This window comes from Saccostrea cucullata, unplaced genomic scaffold (assembly GCF_032062105.1).
Source record: "Saccostrea cucullata isolate Sc308-1 unplaced genomic scaffold, CSIRO_AGI_Scuc_v1 ctg3301, whole genome shotgun sequence".
In the NCBI taxonomy this organism is placed as follows: Eukaryota; Metazoa; Mollusca; class Bivalvia; order Ostreida; family Ostreidae; genus Saccostrea; species Saccostrea cuccullata.
The window spans coordinates 189,925-205,882 of record NW_026927108.1 but is presented as its reverse complement, the minus strand read 5'-3'; the positions used below and the strand labels follow the sequence as shown (position 1 = coordinate 205,882).

At 30.6% G+C, this 15,958-nt stretch overlaps 1 protein-coding gene across 1 annotated transcript; it reads right to left on the bottom strand.

The window, feature by feature from the left end:
• Nucleotides 1-299: 299 nt before the first annotated feature.
• Nucleotides 300-5,975, bottom strand: LOC134273463 (uncharacterized). The gene is made up of 7 exons (XM_062755662.1): nucleotides 5,738-5,975; nucleotides 2,907-3,125; nucleotides 2,498-2,596; nucleotides 2,244-2,388; nucleotides 1,915-1,990; nucleotides 1,533-1,680; nucleotides 300-1,220 (listed from the first exon to the last, which is right to left on the bottom strand). Exons 1-7 carry the CDS (start codon nucleotides 5,873-5,875, stop codon nucleotides 444-446), a joined length of 1,602 nt encoding a protein of 533 aa, XP_062611646.1. The 5' UTR covers nucleotides 5,876-5,975; the 3' UTR covers nucleotides 300-443.
• Between the last annotated feature and the right edge of the window lie 9,983 nt (nucleotides 5,976-15,958).

Here is a 15,958-nt window from a genome sequence, read left to right as displayed (position 1 = left end):
TTGCTGCATTTGAGTAATAAAAATGCATTTCCAGATTCAAAATTAATATTTCTTTGTTCTCCCAAAGCGCCCTTTCATACAAGATAATAAATGAAACACCTCTTATAATAAATCTGTTTATTTTTTATGGTGGTAGTGCTAATTTTACAAGTGCTTAAAAAGCAATTTTGATAATAGAAAACAAAAGTACATTTTCCTTGATCAAAATTCATAGCTTGTTATGATTAACAGCAAATTATTTTCAAAGAAATTAAGCTAATAATCGATTCTTCAAGAAAAACGCGCGCACACACACAAACACCGTCCCTCACTCTGTCTGTCTGTCTGTCTGTCTGTCTCTCTCTCTCATTACATATATAATGAAACGAATGATATAAAGTTTCGATAAGTATAAAGGAGGAACTTATTAAAATCATTGTTTCATTTTTACGTCTTTAAAATTCTCATCTTGCGCTTTCAAGTGAATTTTCCAAGGAGGAGATAGCAGACGATGTTTCTTCGGTGTTTCTAAGTAAAGCTTCAAGCATGTTAGTTGTTGACGTCACTGGAGAAATACAGACACCATCTTTCATTGGCTCTAGATGTTGATCTGGAATTGAAGATTCGGTCAAATTTGGATCAATCTGAACTACAGTGATATTCGAAGCGGCTTGATTTTCCAAAAGATCTAGGAAAAGGTTGTTTTTCTCTAGACTACATTCAGAATTGTCATTGTCAAAAATTGATGGATTGTGAACTAATTCCATAGCATCTAATTGTTGTTCTGATATGTATCTTTCGTCTTTGGCTCCAGCGGACATTTCTGCTCGCGATATGTCATCTTGTAATTTGATCTGATTTTTGACTTTTTCATGACTGTCCTGGGCTCCACAGGGAGTATGCAAATCTTGTCTTTCTTTGAAATTTAACAGTTTTATTTTGCATTTATCAAAGCTTTCCTTGCTTAACTTTTTCATGATACGTTCTTTCAAATCAGATTTCGTTGTCACATGCTTGGTATTTTTGTCACTTGCCAACATTTTGGGCTTTGCCTTTTCCTTGAAAAGTAAATCTTCTGTGCGAGGATCTGTATTGAAATTTTGTGATACTTTTGACATCATCAAATTTTCTACCATCGCATCAATTTCACTCAATCTCCTTTTCGGTCTCTTCTTTTTCTTTACTTGCATGCAGCCTAGTTGTTCTGTCAATCCATGTAACTTCATTTTCAATTCAAGTTGCTAAAACAAGAAGTTCATATGCTTAAATACTATAAATTCGCTTTAAACAACTTTTGAAGAACATCACATTACGTGTCTTCTATCGCATAAATCAATAGTTTGAGCAGATATTGAGTTTTTAAAATTTTTGTTTCAAGAGTTATGTAGGTAAAAAAAATCATTTCCTACATTTTAATAAGTTATAAAATAAAATGTCGCATATGTTTATATCCGATTCTTGCAAAAATGGCCTAAATACATGTATTAATTAGCTTACATATCTTTAAGTTATATATAAAATTAATAAGAAAATATATTGAAAAAGGGTCTTACAAAAATTCTTATCAGCATTTTCTGGTATTTTTTCTCCATTGCCTTCTGGTTTGCTTCATATTGATAGAGTTTTTCTCTGTCTTTTTTCAAAATCTTAACATACTCCACAGATGCTTTTAAAATGGAACCCTTATTGAGTTTCATTGACCTGATACAAAAAAAAATATTTACAATGTATGGTAAATATTCACAATTTATAATAAATATTCAAGTTTTCTGAATAAATAAACAAATTGATATTGCCAAATGTGTACGAAACTATAGCCGATTCAAAATAATGACAGAAATTCTGAAGGATATGCACACATTTGTATCTTTTATATTGGTTTAAAGTGTAATCCTCGACAAAATATTGCTGATAAATACAAAAAAATGTTATTACGAATGAGTGGAAGAGGGCAGTAAAGTAGCAAGTTCTTTAATCCTGTCGTTGATATTGTATCTGCGTCTTCGCTCAACTAAAAAATTAAAATATTTCTCAAGAAAATCTTAATACAATATATACAATTTAAAAGATTGTTTGTACTCTCTATTTTGAATATTGAAGTATTACGTGTATAATTTATTGAAATTGAAGTTTTACTTTTATTTTATGCTACATGTATTTATTTTACTTTTTACCTTTCCTTTATAAAGAAACAGAAAATGCAATTTCTGTTTTCAATTTCTACAATGACACAGATAAAAAATCTATCTACGGTATAATCTTACTGATATTATGATTGTCTTTTTTAATTCTTTCCTTTCTACGGAGATATGTCTCTTCTTGTGTGCTAAATTGTCCAGGGGTCGAGAGGTCATTTCTTGATTGCTGTTCGAGACTCCTCTGGTTACTTTCTTCTTCAATCTGTGGACTCTAAAGAATAACGCCAAAATATAATCCATCGTTTCATCCGAAAATTAAGATTAAGTATGACGGTATATACAGTTGGACAATTTTGAAGCAATTTTAATAAATTTTTCACCTCTGAGCAGGATACAAAATGCTCGATCGTGTGAAGATCCTCCTCGGCCACTTGGTCAATTTGAACTGAACCGATTACATCCCCAATCAGCGTATCTACCTATGAATAGAATTAAATAAAATTATATACCTATAAATAAAATTAAACTTAGTATTCTAAGATCTGACTTTTTAGATAATGGTTTAATAGCGATTTCACTGTAAACTAAATCTCTTAAAAATATTTAAAAATGAAGAATTTCATGACTCGCATGAAGTGGATTTTCGGGAAATTAAAAGTAGAATCTTTAAATTTTGTTATTATATTCATAGAATTAGTCATGAATTTCGGGCATCAGGGGAAAAAATCCTTAAAAGTTTACATGTATACATGTATGTTCGTTTTAAATGTGTACAAAATATACACGTACATCATCAATATCCTCCATGTTTGTGATGGCGTGACGTAATTCTTCAGAGAGAGGTAGATCATGGAGAGGCTGGTAATTGTCATGAGAATCTTCTATTAACTTTGAAAACATGGCTTCAATATGTTCAAAACCGTGGGCCTGAGAGGCATTTGGTTCCTCTGATTGCATTTCAAATCTGCCAGTGACATTTTGGTTGGGGATCCTTTCATGCATCTCCGTCTGGCAAAAATAGTGATAATTAGCATGTGTGTGCATGTATAGAGTTAATATCCATTATAAATTACATGTGCAATAAAAGTGACATACTCTTTTCAATCAGATTATTTCAACAGTTGAACTGACATGTAATGAATACCTTTTTCAATTCACTTAAAATAAATTCAGCAAGTCTAACTTCATCAGTATCTTTTTTTTCTCGTATATATTCTCGTCAAGGTAAGGAATGTGTTTATTTAAAAGATTTCATCGTGTAAAGACAAAAGATCTGAAGTTTGAGCCCCCCTTCCAAAAATCATTACTATATGTTTTTTATATCCCGTTAGAGTAATTTTTTCACTCCTATGGAGATGTCACTATATACCAGTTTTGTGCTTAAAATTAAGATCATTACTCGGCAATCAGGACCACTGAGCATTAAGGGATCTTTTTTCCTACGCCTACCGTAAGCTTAGTTTTCAAGGTCTTATCCAAAAGATCCGAAACGTTCCTTATGCCTAGAGCTAAGTAAAGGAACAGTTGCAACCTTTTCTTCCGACTTACACTGCCGAGTTTCAAACCCAACACCTACCAATCAAGTCTACCGAGTGAGCTGCCTCCAAAATTAAAAATTGAAATCAAGTAATTTGGATATTTTACTTAAAAAGGACATTAATGGTAACCTAACAACAAAGCTTAATGATAAACGTGATGACTTTAACTTTTCAATCGTCAACTTCCTTTAATAATGCAGCAATATACCTGCATTACCTGCATACGGGATTTATATCTCATAGTTTATTCGACGCGCAGGAATTTCTAAAACGAGATAAGATTGATTAATTGTATATATTGTTTAAAACCCCTCTCGAAAACTTTTCACTTATATGAAGACGTCACCACTTGCTGTTGGAGAGCTGCAAATTTTGTCCTATACTCGGCACTTAGGATCATTGAGCAGGGAAGGGATCTTTTTCGTGCCAGCACCTACTACGACAAGGGGACCTTGGTTTAAACGGTCTCATCCGAAGGACCGGTCTCCACGTCCCACAGTGGGATTCGTGGGATTCGAACCCGCGACTTAAGGATCAACTCCTCACTTCGCGACTCTAGAGCAGACGCTTTAACCACTGCGCCACGCGGGAAACGAGATAAGTTATTGACAAAACAAGTTGATAAAACAAAAATATCAACAGTCTCGTTTAAAGTTATCATTCCGGAAGTTCTATCGTGGATACAATGACCTTGTTAGCAAATGCAATTTATCATTAAGTCTAATGCTGACTGACCTTTTTCATACTAATTATTAGGTCATGATATATATATACGGTATTGTCGATGGATTTTTCCGTCATTTCCCGATCATGACAAAGGAGCAAACAGCGGGTGTGAACGGTCAACAGGAATGCTCAGTCCTCCATGGGACCTGATTCCATCTCTGGTGTTTTGAGGTCCTTAGCTGCTCTGCTCCTATTTTATTTTGTTTAACGGACTTTTGAGCTTGAACACTATTCGTTATATGTATGTCATGAATTTAATTTCCGAGAAATTTATTATTTTTATTTCTTCTTATACATATATGTTATATAAAAATTCTGATATGGGTTTTGTTGAACCAAATTCAAAAAGAAACTGGCAGGAAATTTATCATTTAGTACGTAAGGTTGAAGCATATGGATTAAGCGGCTTTATTGCACATTTTATTACCCTATTTGACAAACCCAGTGAAAAATATATTTAAAATGTAGGTGAAACATTTGTTTATGCTTCTATTTAAGTTATTATCCTCATTTAAATTCTTTTTTTTTGTCTTTTTTGTATTTTGAGACTTGATTTTATCAAGGTAGAACAGATTTCAGACTGTCATTTTCTCCGTTTTAAGATTTTTTTAAATGTCATATAAAAACCAACACAATCTAGATAAATGATTGATTACAATAAAACTGTCATATCTGTATGATATGTCAGTTTCTGAATGAAAATCATGGACCTGTGCTGTTTGCATATATGTATCTGAATAATTATGATGATGAAGACCTTTTACCTTTAGTTATCTAAGATATAGACAAGTGCCCTGTAATTTTTTTTTATCGACGTAATAACAAATTCTTTTTTTCATATCTAATATAATATCAAAAGTAATATGCTATAAACTATTTTGAACAAACATCAAGAATTCTACATACATCTTGTAAATTGGCTCAATAATCATTGAAGATCAAGAGCTAAATTGTTATACAAAAAGAAGCTGAAAATGTCCCAATAAAACATTTATATATCAACACTGTTTAGCTTTTCAAATGCAATTTTAAAAAAATAGAAATAAATCTGCGGAGTACGTAATTAAAATAACAAATAAGGTAAAGAATCAAATAAAAATGGATTACCTTTGTATAATTTTTCTTACACATTTTTAAGTAAAAAAAAATTGAGGGCACGTTTCAATGCGTTTGCTTTGATCACAAGTAAGTTATTCATTATTTAGTATGAGTTCCAATTATATTTAACCGAAGTTTTCAAGGAAATACAAATCCATCCGTCAAGTAACATTCTCATTTCATACTGAAAGTATATTTTATTTCAATATATTTTTTTTTTAAAGTACGTTTATTGAATTAAGCGAAGACAAAAAATACCTCATTTTTCTTTTCCGGACCCGGAGATTCTCTTGCATTTTCAAATATAAATCCCTCTTTGTACTGTTTGTCCATTTGTTTCAGTTGCTCACGTATAGCTAACAGTTGTTTGCTAGCTTGAAATGTTGTCGTCGTCATATTTTCCTTCTTCAATAATCCTGCATTTTTCGCACCTTCAAATATATAGACAGAAAAATAATGCTTATTGTTCAGACATGAACTGAACTATGCACAAGAACTCATGAATTGCAACTTTTAGACGTAGATAATATATGTATGTTATTCATGTTTTCCTTCTATTGGTCGAAAGCAAATAACCTTGAAATCTCTATAAAAGGAAAACGAAGTTTGAATTTTAAGGATAATAAATATGCTGACAAATGTAGAGCCCGTCTTCTTTCATTCTTCATTGCAGTTGAATGCATTGCATGTTAATGACCTTGGGAAGATAAGTCTTTGTAAATGGTTGGTCGTCGATTAAATTGAAAACCCATTTAAAATTCATGAATGAGAAGCACATCTTTTAGGTATTACATAGTTTTATCCATATCTTTAAATTAATGTATACTTTTTTGGGTTTTTAAGGGAAACGATATTTTAAAAAATCTATATAAGGAATATGTTTAATTTTGGATCGTTAATAAAAAGCCACTGCAGTGTTTTCTGCTAAAAATCATACCATAAACAATCTAGCTATGGATAAGAATAAATAAACAACAAACAGGAAAACAGATAAACGAGAGACAGGGGTTATAAAAAGACATCGCTTCTTAATTTGACATTAAAATATGAAAAAAAGATAAAAATAGGTGAAAACGTATGTTTTTTACCCAAGTGTGAATGCATTACAAGAAATTTCAAAGTAGATTCTTAATAGGGGTTAATGTATCATTTTGTTTAAAAAGAAACACGAAGTATTTTGTTTATTTGTTTAAGGTCCCTTCAAGAATTTTTCTTTCATACTGAGACACTATCATCACGCGACACTTAAGGCCTGTGAGCAGTGGGAGATCCTTTTTATGCCGACATCTAATGTTTCATTTAATTTAGATATTGTTTTATTGTGAGTAAACATAACAGGTCCTCTTTATATCGTATAAAATGGGTTGCCAACATCACAATGACTTGCGTCAAAAATGTATCAATCCACCTGTAGTTACATTCAAATTTTGTACAAATTGAATTCATATTTTAAGGACAATCATCTTTTTTTCTTACACCAAATGAATGAAAATTAAATTATAAGCAATGAATTTAATAGCTTCCTATTTTATACGGTATAAACTGGGTTGGCACAGTTTACGCTTTTTTATAAACCGTGAATTTTTAATTTCACAAGTTATATTTTATTTTCATCCCTAGACATGAATTTTGAAAAATGTGTTTCACAGACATAAATTTCAGAATTCAAGTTATTGATGGAATTTTGATTTAGCAAATTGCATTTTAAGTCAGATTGTTTGTTTATATCTTGTTTAATGAAGGAGATTGTTTTAATTCTTACATAAGTGAATTTATGATAATATAAAAAATATAAAAATGTTATGTATAACAATGTCAAAATCAAGCAGAAAAGAATGATTCTTTTTTTACATTTTGTCCCTTTCACAACGCACTGAAAATTATTGTTATTTATTATATAAACTTCTGAAAAATCAAAAACTTTCAGATATTTCATCAGTCAAAAACAGGCTTATTAAAATGTCTAATTTCTTATTCTTAAAAGAGAAAAGAGATAGGAAGAAGGAGAGAAAAGACATTTGTGTGTTTCACAGGCATAAATTTCAGACAAGTTATTGATGACATTTTGATTTAGCAAACTTGCATTTTAAGTCAGATTGTTTGTTTATATCTTGTAATGAAGAATGAGATTATTTTTGTTCTTACATAAGTGAATAAATTATGATAATATATAAAATATAAAAGAAATGTATAACAATGTCAAAATAAAGGAGAAGAGAATGACACTTTTTCTCTTGAAGTTTTATATATTGTCTTAACTAATTTTTTTCTCTGAACATACCTCGTGAGTGGAATATGCAAAGAGTCGTAATTAAGTGATTTTACGTGTAAGATCAGTGAGAATTCTATTAAAATTAAAAGTCATGAATTTTTTTCTTCTTTTTGAAATAACATAGAATGTATGAGTTCTACATTTGATAAAATCTTGACTCGACATATATGATTATGTGCTACAAATATACATATTATTTTACAAAAAATTTAAGTTTAAATTCTAAACAAAATGTGCAGTATGTTTTAAATAAAATCTCAAGCCACGAATTATTACAATATTTGTAAATCATTTTGAAATTGTATTTTTTGTGTATTTTTTAAAACATATTAAAGGAACAATCAATTTTTTTTTTATCAGAACAAAAGTAATTTCCACTTTGATTTGGAGCTGAGTATAAACTACACATAACTACTTGCTGATTATACAAAAAAATCATTTCAGGAGAGTACATGAATATATAGCTAGGCAGTGGAATCTTCATTGTTATATAATTTTATCCAGGATTTTTTTAAATGGAGGGTTACTTCAATAAAAAGTGCATTTTAATATTTGACAAAAATATTACAATCAAAAGAAAATGTATTAATGAGAAGCATTTATGCTTCAGAACACTTTTTGTCTCAAGACTTTAACAAACACAGCTCAAAAGTTTGAAATCTATTCACCAATTCTATGTTAGTTTAATACGTTGCCTCATTTGTTTAAGAATTATTTGTTAATAATCCTATAAAGTATCAATTAATTAAAAACAACTATACGCAGCACTGAAGAAATCATTAAAAACATTTAGTCTGTTAACCTTTACCTAATTGCTTGCATTTATATTATACAGGTAAATATAAACAAAACATACCTATCGGTAAGTAATTATAAACAAGCCTTAATTCATAGAAATTCCCATGCTGCAATCTCTTTCAAATGCATAAAACTAGTATTTCAGTATCTCATTAAATGAATACCCTACGCTAGCAGGTCGGGATAAAGTCAGCCCAGGTCCATGCAGTTGTATAAGCCATTTACATTTATGTGAAATGTCAGTCGTTTAATTATATTAAAATTAATCTTCATTTTCCCCCTTTTCCTTGAACCCTCGAGATACAGATATTTCAATTTGTCTAAAGAGTAATTTTCTTTGTGGCAAATTTAAAGTGTCCATGTAAGTACTCGCGGATTTTCTTGTTGAGTTTATCCTGTTCCATAACTGAATTTGGGAGAATATACATAATTGCATTCCATTTCACAAATCAATGCCAAGAGGAGTAACTTTAATATAGGTTATTCACTCAAAAGTAGCTAAACGGGAAGTAAAATTTTAATTTCTACTGCCTTTAAGCTTCGAAAACAATGTTTAATTTTTCTTATGGAAAATTGAGATAAAGAAAAGTAGTATTCGATCTCAGAGTTCATTCACACAATTCAAATCGGGTGTAGAGCAAACATGGGCCTCCAGAAACATCGGAGGTGGGACAGGTACCATGGAGGAGTAAGCATTCACTGTCGACCAATCACATTTGCCTTGTGTTCCTTGTCACGATCAGGTAAACGGAAAAAATATTTCACTTATGTCCTTGAATGACTTAGTGAATCTGCTTAGTTTTAATTGACAATGCATTAGATATCATTAAGACCATTGGGACTGCTTATTTATCAAAAATGACATAATTTGTGGCTAGTCTAAGCATTGTGATGTCATGAAATTGCTCTCTCCTTATCCTCAAAATTCTACAAATTGGCCAAATATAGACCTTACAATTATAAAAAAAAAAAAAAAAACATTTGACTTAATGGTGGATAGTATTTGCTGATAAGATCGTCGTATCGACCACAGATCTTCCGAAATAATGACCTCGAACGAGAATGTTAATATCCTTATGTACTTGTTTGTTAATACAGAAAGCTGCTAAGTAAAATGATCGACAAAAACAAAACACATCGAAGACACACAAAATTTCAAATAAAATAGTCTTAAAAATGTTTATCAAAACATCGGAACTTTTGACAAATATCTCAAAATTAACTCGCCTGACTCCAACATTTTCATTCATAAATTAGTTCTACACGATATTTAAAACGAATCAGCACCGGAATCATTGAAAGCTTAATACAATTTACCCGTAATAATGTTTTTATATTTGCCCTTTTTTCTTTAAAGTATTGACTTTCTGACAAAAAAATTAAACAAAAATATTTCTTTTATTTTTCAAATATTACAAATGGAAAGCTGATTAACTGACAGTAATTAAACAATGAAATGGATGAGAAAAAAAAAATCAAGAACGATTACTCTGTAATGCTTATAGTTCTATTCAATTCTTTATTCCCTCTAATTAAACCAGATCACTAGTACAAGCTGTATATTCATGCAAACAGAAGAAACAGTCAAGGTTTAAAAAAGACAAGTGTATAAAGGAAAAGAATGAAGACAGTTAATATAATAAAATATTATCAATTAATAAAGTAATCTACTTATCAAAATCTTTTTATGAAAAAAAATTGTATCACAACTAAATAAAATTAGATTATGTTTTGGCTGACAAAACTTCATATGCATTGAAATTGAAGTGCTACGTATAATGTATATGTTGACTGAATTTGTAATTTGCAATTTGAGCCGTGGGGTTTATTTTTCGTTCCACTGCGACACGGGGTTTCGCGATTACTTAACTGAGGAGAACTCTTGTAAAGTATCTTGCTAAACATTTGCTGAACCACCCTAAGAAAATCTTTGAGAAGAGCTAATCCTCATATGATAATTTTTTTTCGGTACTTTTCACTAAGGGGACTGGAATCTTCTGATTAAATTATCATTGAAAATCGTGTTTGTTTAAGCTCATAAAATACTCTAAACTTTACTTATTTGACAATCTACTGTTAGGAGTTCAATGCTGCAACAAATGTTTAGCCCCAGAAATCGTTTGATAGTTTTTACGAATTTCCAAAACACATGTTCCTTCTTTACAGGTTTACTTGCACAAACAAATGTTAATTATAATGTCGTGAGAAAAGAAAAAAAAACAATTTCCATGAAAAAAGTTTTGAATATTTATGTAAACTAGAAATCTTTTAAAATACCCCGGTATACATGTTAATCTGAAGAAAATTACATTTCGAAACAATTCCACAATTTATGCAAAAGAGAATTAGAAAAAACCCCAAATATTTTCTTTTCATAATGGTACATGCTTATTTTACAAAAGGAAATGATTTGTTCATTCATTCCTGGTGGTGATTGTGTTAAACTTTATAGTATTTCATACTGAAATATTTGAAATAACATATAAGAGCTGTAAAAGGTAAACGCGAAAATGAATGCTTTGTACACAGATGGGACCAAATAGAAGTAAAAGTTTAGGGACATATGCAACGTAAGATTGAAGTTTCATAAGATGTTCATAGGCAAAAATCAGCTTGCAATACCAGAGGTTTTTGAAAAGATATCAATTGATGAAAAATTGAAAAATTTTGGATGATTCAAATAAAAAATATAAATGAATTATCTAAGGTTGTGGTCTTCAACTTGACATTTAGATATATCAACGACATATTGTCAATTAACAATGTTAACTTCCATTCCTATGTCGATACGATATATCCCAGTGAGCTTGAGAAAAAAGATACCGCAGAGTCTGACACAGCTGTTTCATATTGGATATTTTACTTGAAAAAGACGTTAATTGTAATCTAAAAACCGAGCTCTATGATACACGTGATGTCTTTAACGTTACAATCGTCAACTTCCCTTACTTTTTCAGAAATATACCTTCACCACCTGCGTACGGAGTTTATATATCTCAGTTGATTTGATACGTAAGAGCATGCTCTACAAGTGAACAATTTCTAAAACGAGGTAAATTATTGATAAACAAGTTGATGAAACAAGAGTATCAACAGTCTTGTTTAAAGCCATCATTTCGTAACTTCTAAGGTCGATAAAATGACCTTGACAGCAAATACAATTTATCATTGACTCAAATGCTAGCTCACGTTTTTCATACTAATTATTAGAACCATTATTTATACAATAAATTGACGACAGATTTTTCCGTTGTTTCCCGATCATCACAAAGAACACACGGCGGGTGTGACCGGTCAGCAGGGGATGTTCACTCTTCCATGGCACCTGATCCCAACTCTGATGTTTTCCTCTGCTGCTATTCTGTATTATTTCATTGACTATTGATCTTGAATACTGGTCGTTATCTACATATGTTTCATTTTAAAATATGTAAATATTTCTGCAAACTTTAGTGAATTTATATTTATATTGCTTAAGGAGTAAAAAAAAACCCCAAATTTTTATTGAATCAAACGTAAGGTTAAATATCCCAATAAATAGAGAGATAATTTTCTGAGAAAATCATTCGAAGCTAGCAATTCTATGAATTGTCTTACCAGAGTTAAAATAATACCAAAATAATGAGGACCAATACATATTCATAAATTAAATCAAATTTAAATGATTTTACAAATATTGATTTCTAATTCTTTTTTTTTTCTTTTTTTTTCTTTTTTTTTCTTTTTGCCAATATTTTTAATGCACATTTATCATGTAAATTATAAAAGAAAAATGTTTAAGTAAAATATTTGCACTTAGTTATTTTAATGTGATATCCTGATTTTAAAAGCAACGACTCATTGCGTTTTCTAACATGAATTTAAAATGTATGACGGTAAATAATTTTTAAATATATATCATGTTTTTTTTTAATTTTATTTTGAGATAAAAATATATAGATATTTCAATATTATGCCTTATATTTTTTTTCATATCATTTTGATACATCATATTTATATATTCCTGTAAATGGAAACTATGATTCATATCCATATTCATATTTAGACGGAAAATGAAACGGAATTATGAAACATTAAATTAAAAATGCTAGAAGTTGAACCGTTTCCAATAAAAACAAAATAGATTATTATTCAACAATTTCTTATGTCATTCAGTCTTACTAAAAAATTATATAAAAACTTAGTTCAATTTTTTTAAAACCATATAACACCCTAGGAATCTAGTATACTCCTTAGAAATTAAACTGTATTACTAATTTTCAATTTCTAATACTGTAAACCAACTTTTATTCGCGACGACTTTATTTCGCGATTTACTAGGGGTAAACTAGTTGGCGACGATTAATTTTCGCGATCAAGCCTTTTTGGATCTGTTGTAAATAGACAGAGAGACTTTAAGTACCGGTTCGCGGCGAGAAATATTCGCGATGACAAGGATGTCGCGAACTTCGCGAAAATTTCTCGCACGCGAATTAAAACAATATGATCACAGATAATTCAATTTATGCCGCTATGAGAAATATATTATATTTTACACTTTAGGATAATTCAGCATATCCCGATATTCCGGATATGCGCCTTTATCGCAGCGCAATAATCATATAACCTTTCATTGCGAAATCGCAAGCTTTGCTTTTCTTGACAGAGTAACCCAATCAAAATCCTTGATTTTGTTGCGCCATTTTTGTTAGCCTGGTAGTGCATGGAAAAAAAATGTTTGTGCAACAGGGGACCTGTGTACATGTGGCCTAAGATTAATTATTGGTCAGCTTCTTAGGGGAGAATCATCGGTACATGTAATTTATGCCGTGGAAATTATCCTCGTATCGTGGAGCCTATTTCGGTGGAGGCACAGATGGTTTTTGGCAGCACTCGTTACACACTGCAAGGGTTGCTGCTTCACTTCGACAACCCCTATGAAGAATTTGAAACACGGGGACCGCTTTCGCCCATGTATTGGAGAAATTCTAGAAATGCAGTGATTGTGCATTCCCGTCAATTAAGGGCAGTATTGTTTTTGGTCATTATAACAAAACAAATAATGTTTTGACGTTTACATATTTGGAGCAGCTTTAAAATCATTATTTTATTCATACGTCATTTTGGTTACGCTGCATGCCTTTATAAAATACAGGCTAACAGGCGGTGCAACAGGGCAAATCATTTTCATAACATATATTTAGTTACCATATGTACCTGTTACCACTTCATGGGTTCTTATGATTTGTCTTACTGATGTTCATCAGTAAATACATATTATGGACATAATAGCATTTATGTCGAAACTGTTTTCCATTTAATTATTTAACCTGTATCGTTTCCCCGATTATGATACCCCCTTTTTATGGAGAGAATGATCAGTTGTCTCGGCGAATGAAATCTCACTTACGTATCATGCGTACTTAATCTATTTATGAACAGTCATTGTTCCATTTGAATATCCTGCAGCTGCATCAAAATTGTGAATTTTTTATGAATGATTCTGCAATTTTATTTCTCCTGTTTACACTGGAGTTAATAACTTGCCTGATCATGGAACCTGTTTACGCATAATTTATGACGGGTTATCCTCGTTGGTTAATCAAATCTTTGTTTACACATGGAAATATTGGCTTGTTTACAAACACATGCACGTGTTATATCAAGTATTAAACTTTCTTCAATGCCCATGCACGTGTTCAATCATTTCAGCAGATCAAACTTTCTTCTATAGTATATTTATGATAATTACTAAATTAGACATTTCTATCTGTGCCATTTATAATAGTTCCGTCACCAGAACATTGTTTTTTCTTTACTTATGGTAAATGTATGTTGTGCCATTGCGATTTGAATGCATTTTTAATCTTCTGCATTATGCAGTATGCAAATCTGAGAATAAAATAAAATAAACAGAGATCAATTGATTATCTGCACAAAATGTGTCAAGGGGGTTATCAGTCAATTAACCTGTCCGCTGCTCTACACATGTTTGCTTTTTATGAATCTGTGTTTGAGGTCAAATGGGTCACCACGGGTTGTCATCTGAAGTATCGTGGATTGTACTCTGGCCTAAACGGGGGTTCTCGGGGAGTCTCTCCTACCCTCTGATCCTGGCTATGGATGGAGTCCACCTGCGGTAAACTCCATTCACTGTCCAGTCTATGAGAAATGTGTTTTTGCTTGTGCATTTTATCATCTTTTCAAACAAATAAGACCAGTACACCATTTTATGTTCTATATTATTATTATATACATGTAGCCTTAATTAAATTATGCTCAGCTCAGGGCTATATAAAGAGTTGTGTACTGTTCCTTACAATACCTTGCATATCCAGTTAACAATTTACAGAATGTTTAACACAATTTCTCTAATGTTGCGAAGATATCAAAAAAGTTGATAATCATTTTTTGCAGCATTAGAAAAAGGGAACATTTGGTAATTGCCATATATATATCTGAAGACATATTAAGTTTATTTACTAGCTGCCTTACATATAATTCTTAAGGGGCATTATTCCTGTAAGGAAGACTCAGCAATGTTTAATATATTCTTATGTTCAGCAAAATCCTTTTTAGTGGTTTTTGAAACATTCAATATATCATTTTTATGCTATAATTAGAAATATTGGGAGAAAAATGGTTCAGTATAAAAAAAAAATTATTTGAAATGGAATAAAGAACTGAACTGAAATGCAAATTATGCAATCATTCTGAATCAGTGAAATGTTTTCAATATTTCATTATAGCCTTGCAATCAATGTCAATTATATTTTCAATATATTGTTTCACTTGTACAAAGTGCAGTAGAAACTTCGGTAATGTTTTCTATGTTTCATTTAAAATATTCTAACAGTACTATTTTCAATAGTATTATAGAAATAAAAAAAATTAAAAAAAAAAAAAGGTTTAGAAAAAAATATATAATATGCATTTAAATAAATAAATAAGTAGAGAAATTCAGAAAATGTTTAAAAACATTTTAGTATGAACATTAAGAATATGTTCAAGATACTTGTGAAAACATTCAATATATTGTTCCAATATTTGTGGAAACATTCAGTATAATATTGATTAGTTTGGCTTTGTTTTTTGTGAATGTTTAAAGATTTGAGGGAAACGTTCAGTATAATGATTATAAGTTTTCCTGGGAATTAAGTATTTTATTTCAAAATTTTGGGAAAACATTCAGTTCAATGTTTCATTGTTTTTGTGCAAACATTCAGTATAAGGTTTCAAAGTTTTTGAAGAAGCATTCAGTATGCTTCATTGTCTTTGTGAAAACATTCATTATTAATAATTAATATTTCAAAGTATTTTTCTTAAACATTCAGTATAATGTTTAAAAGTTTGTGTCAAAACATTCATTATGATATTTCAAGTTTTTATGGAAGCATTCAGTATAATGTTTTAAGTTTTTTGTGGAAGCA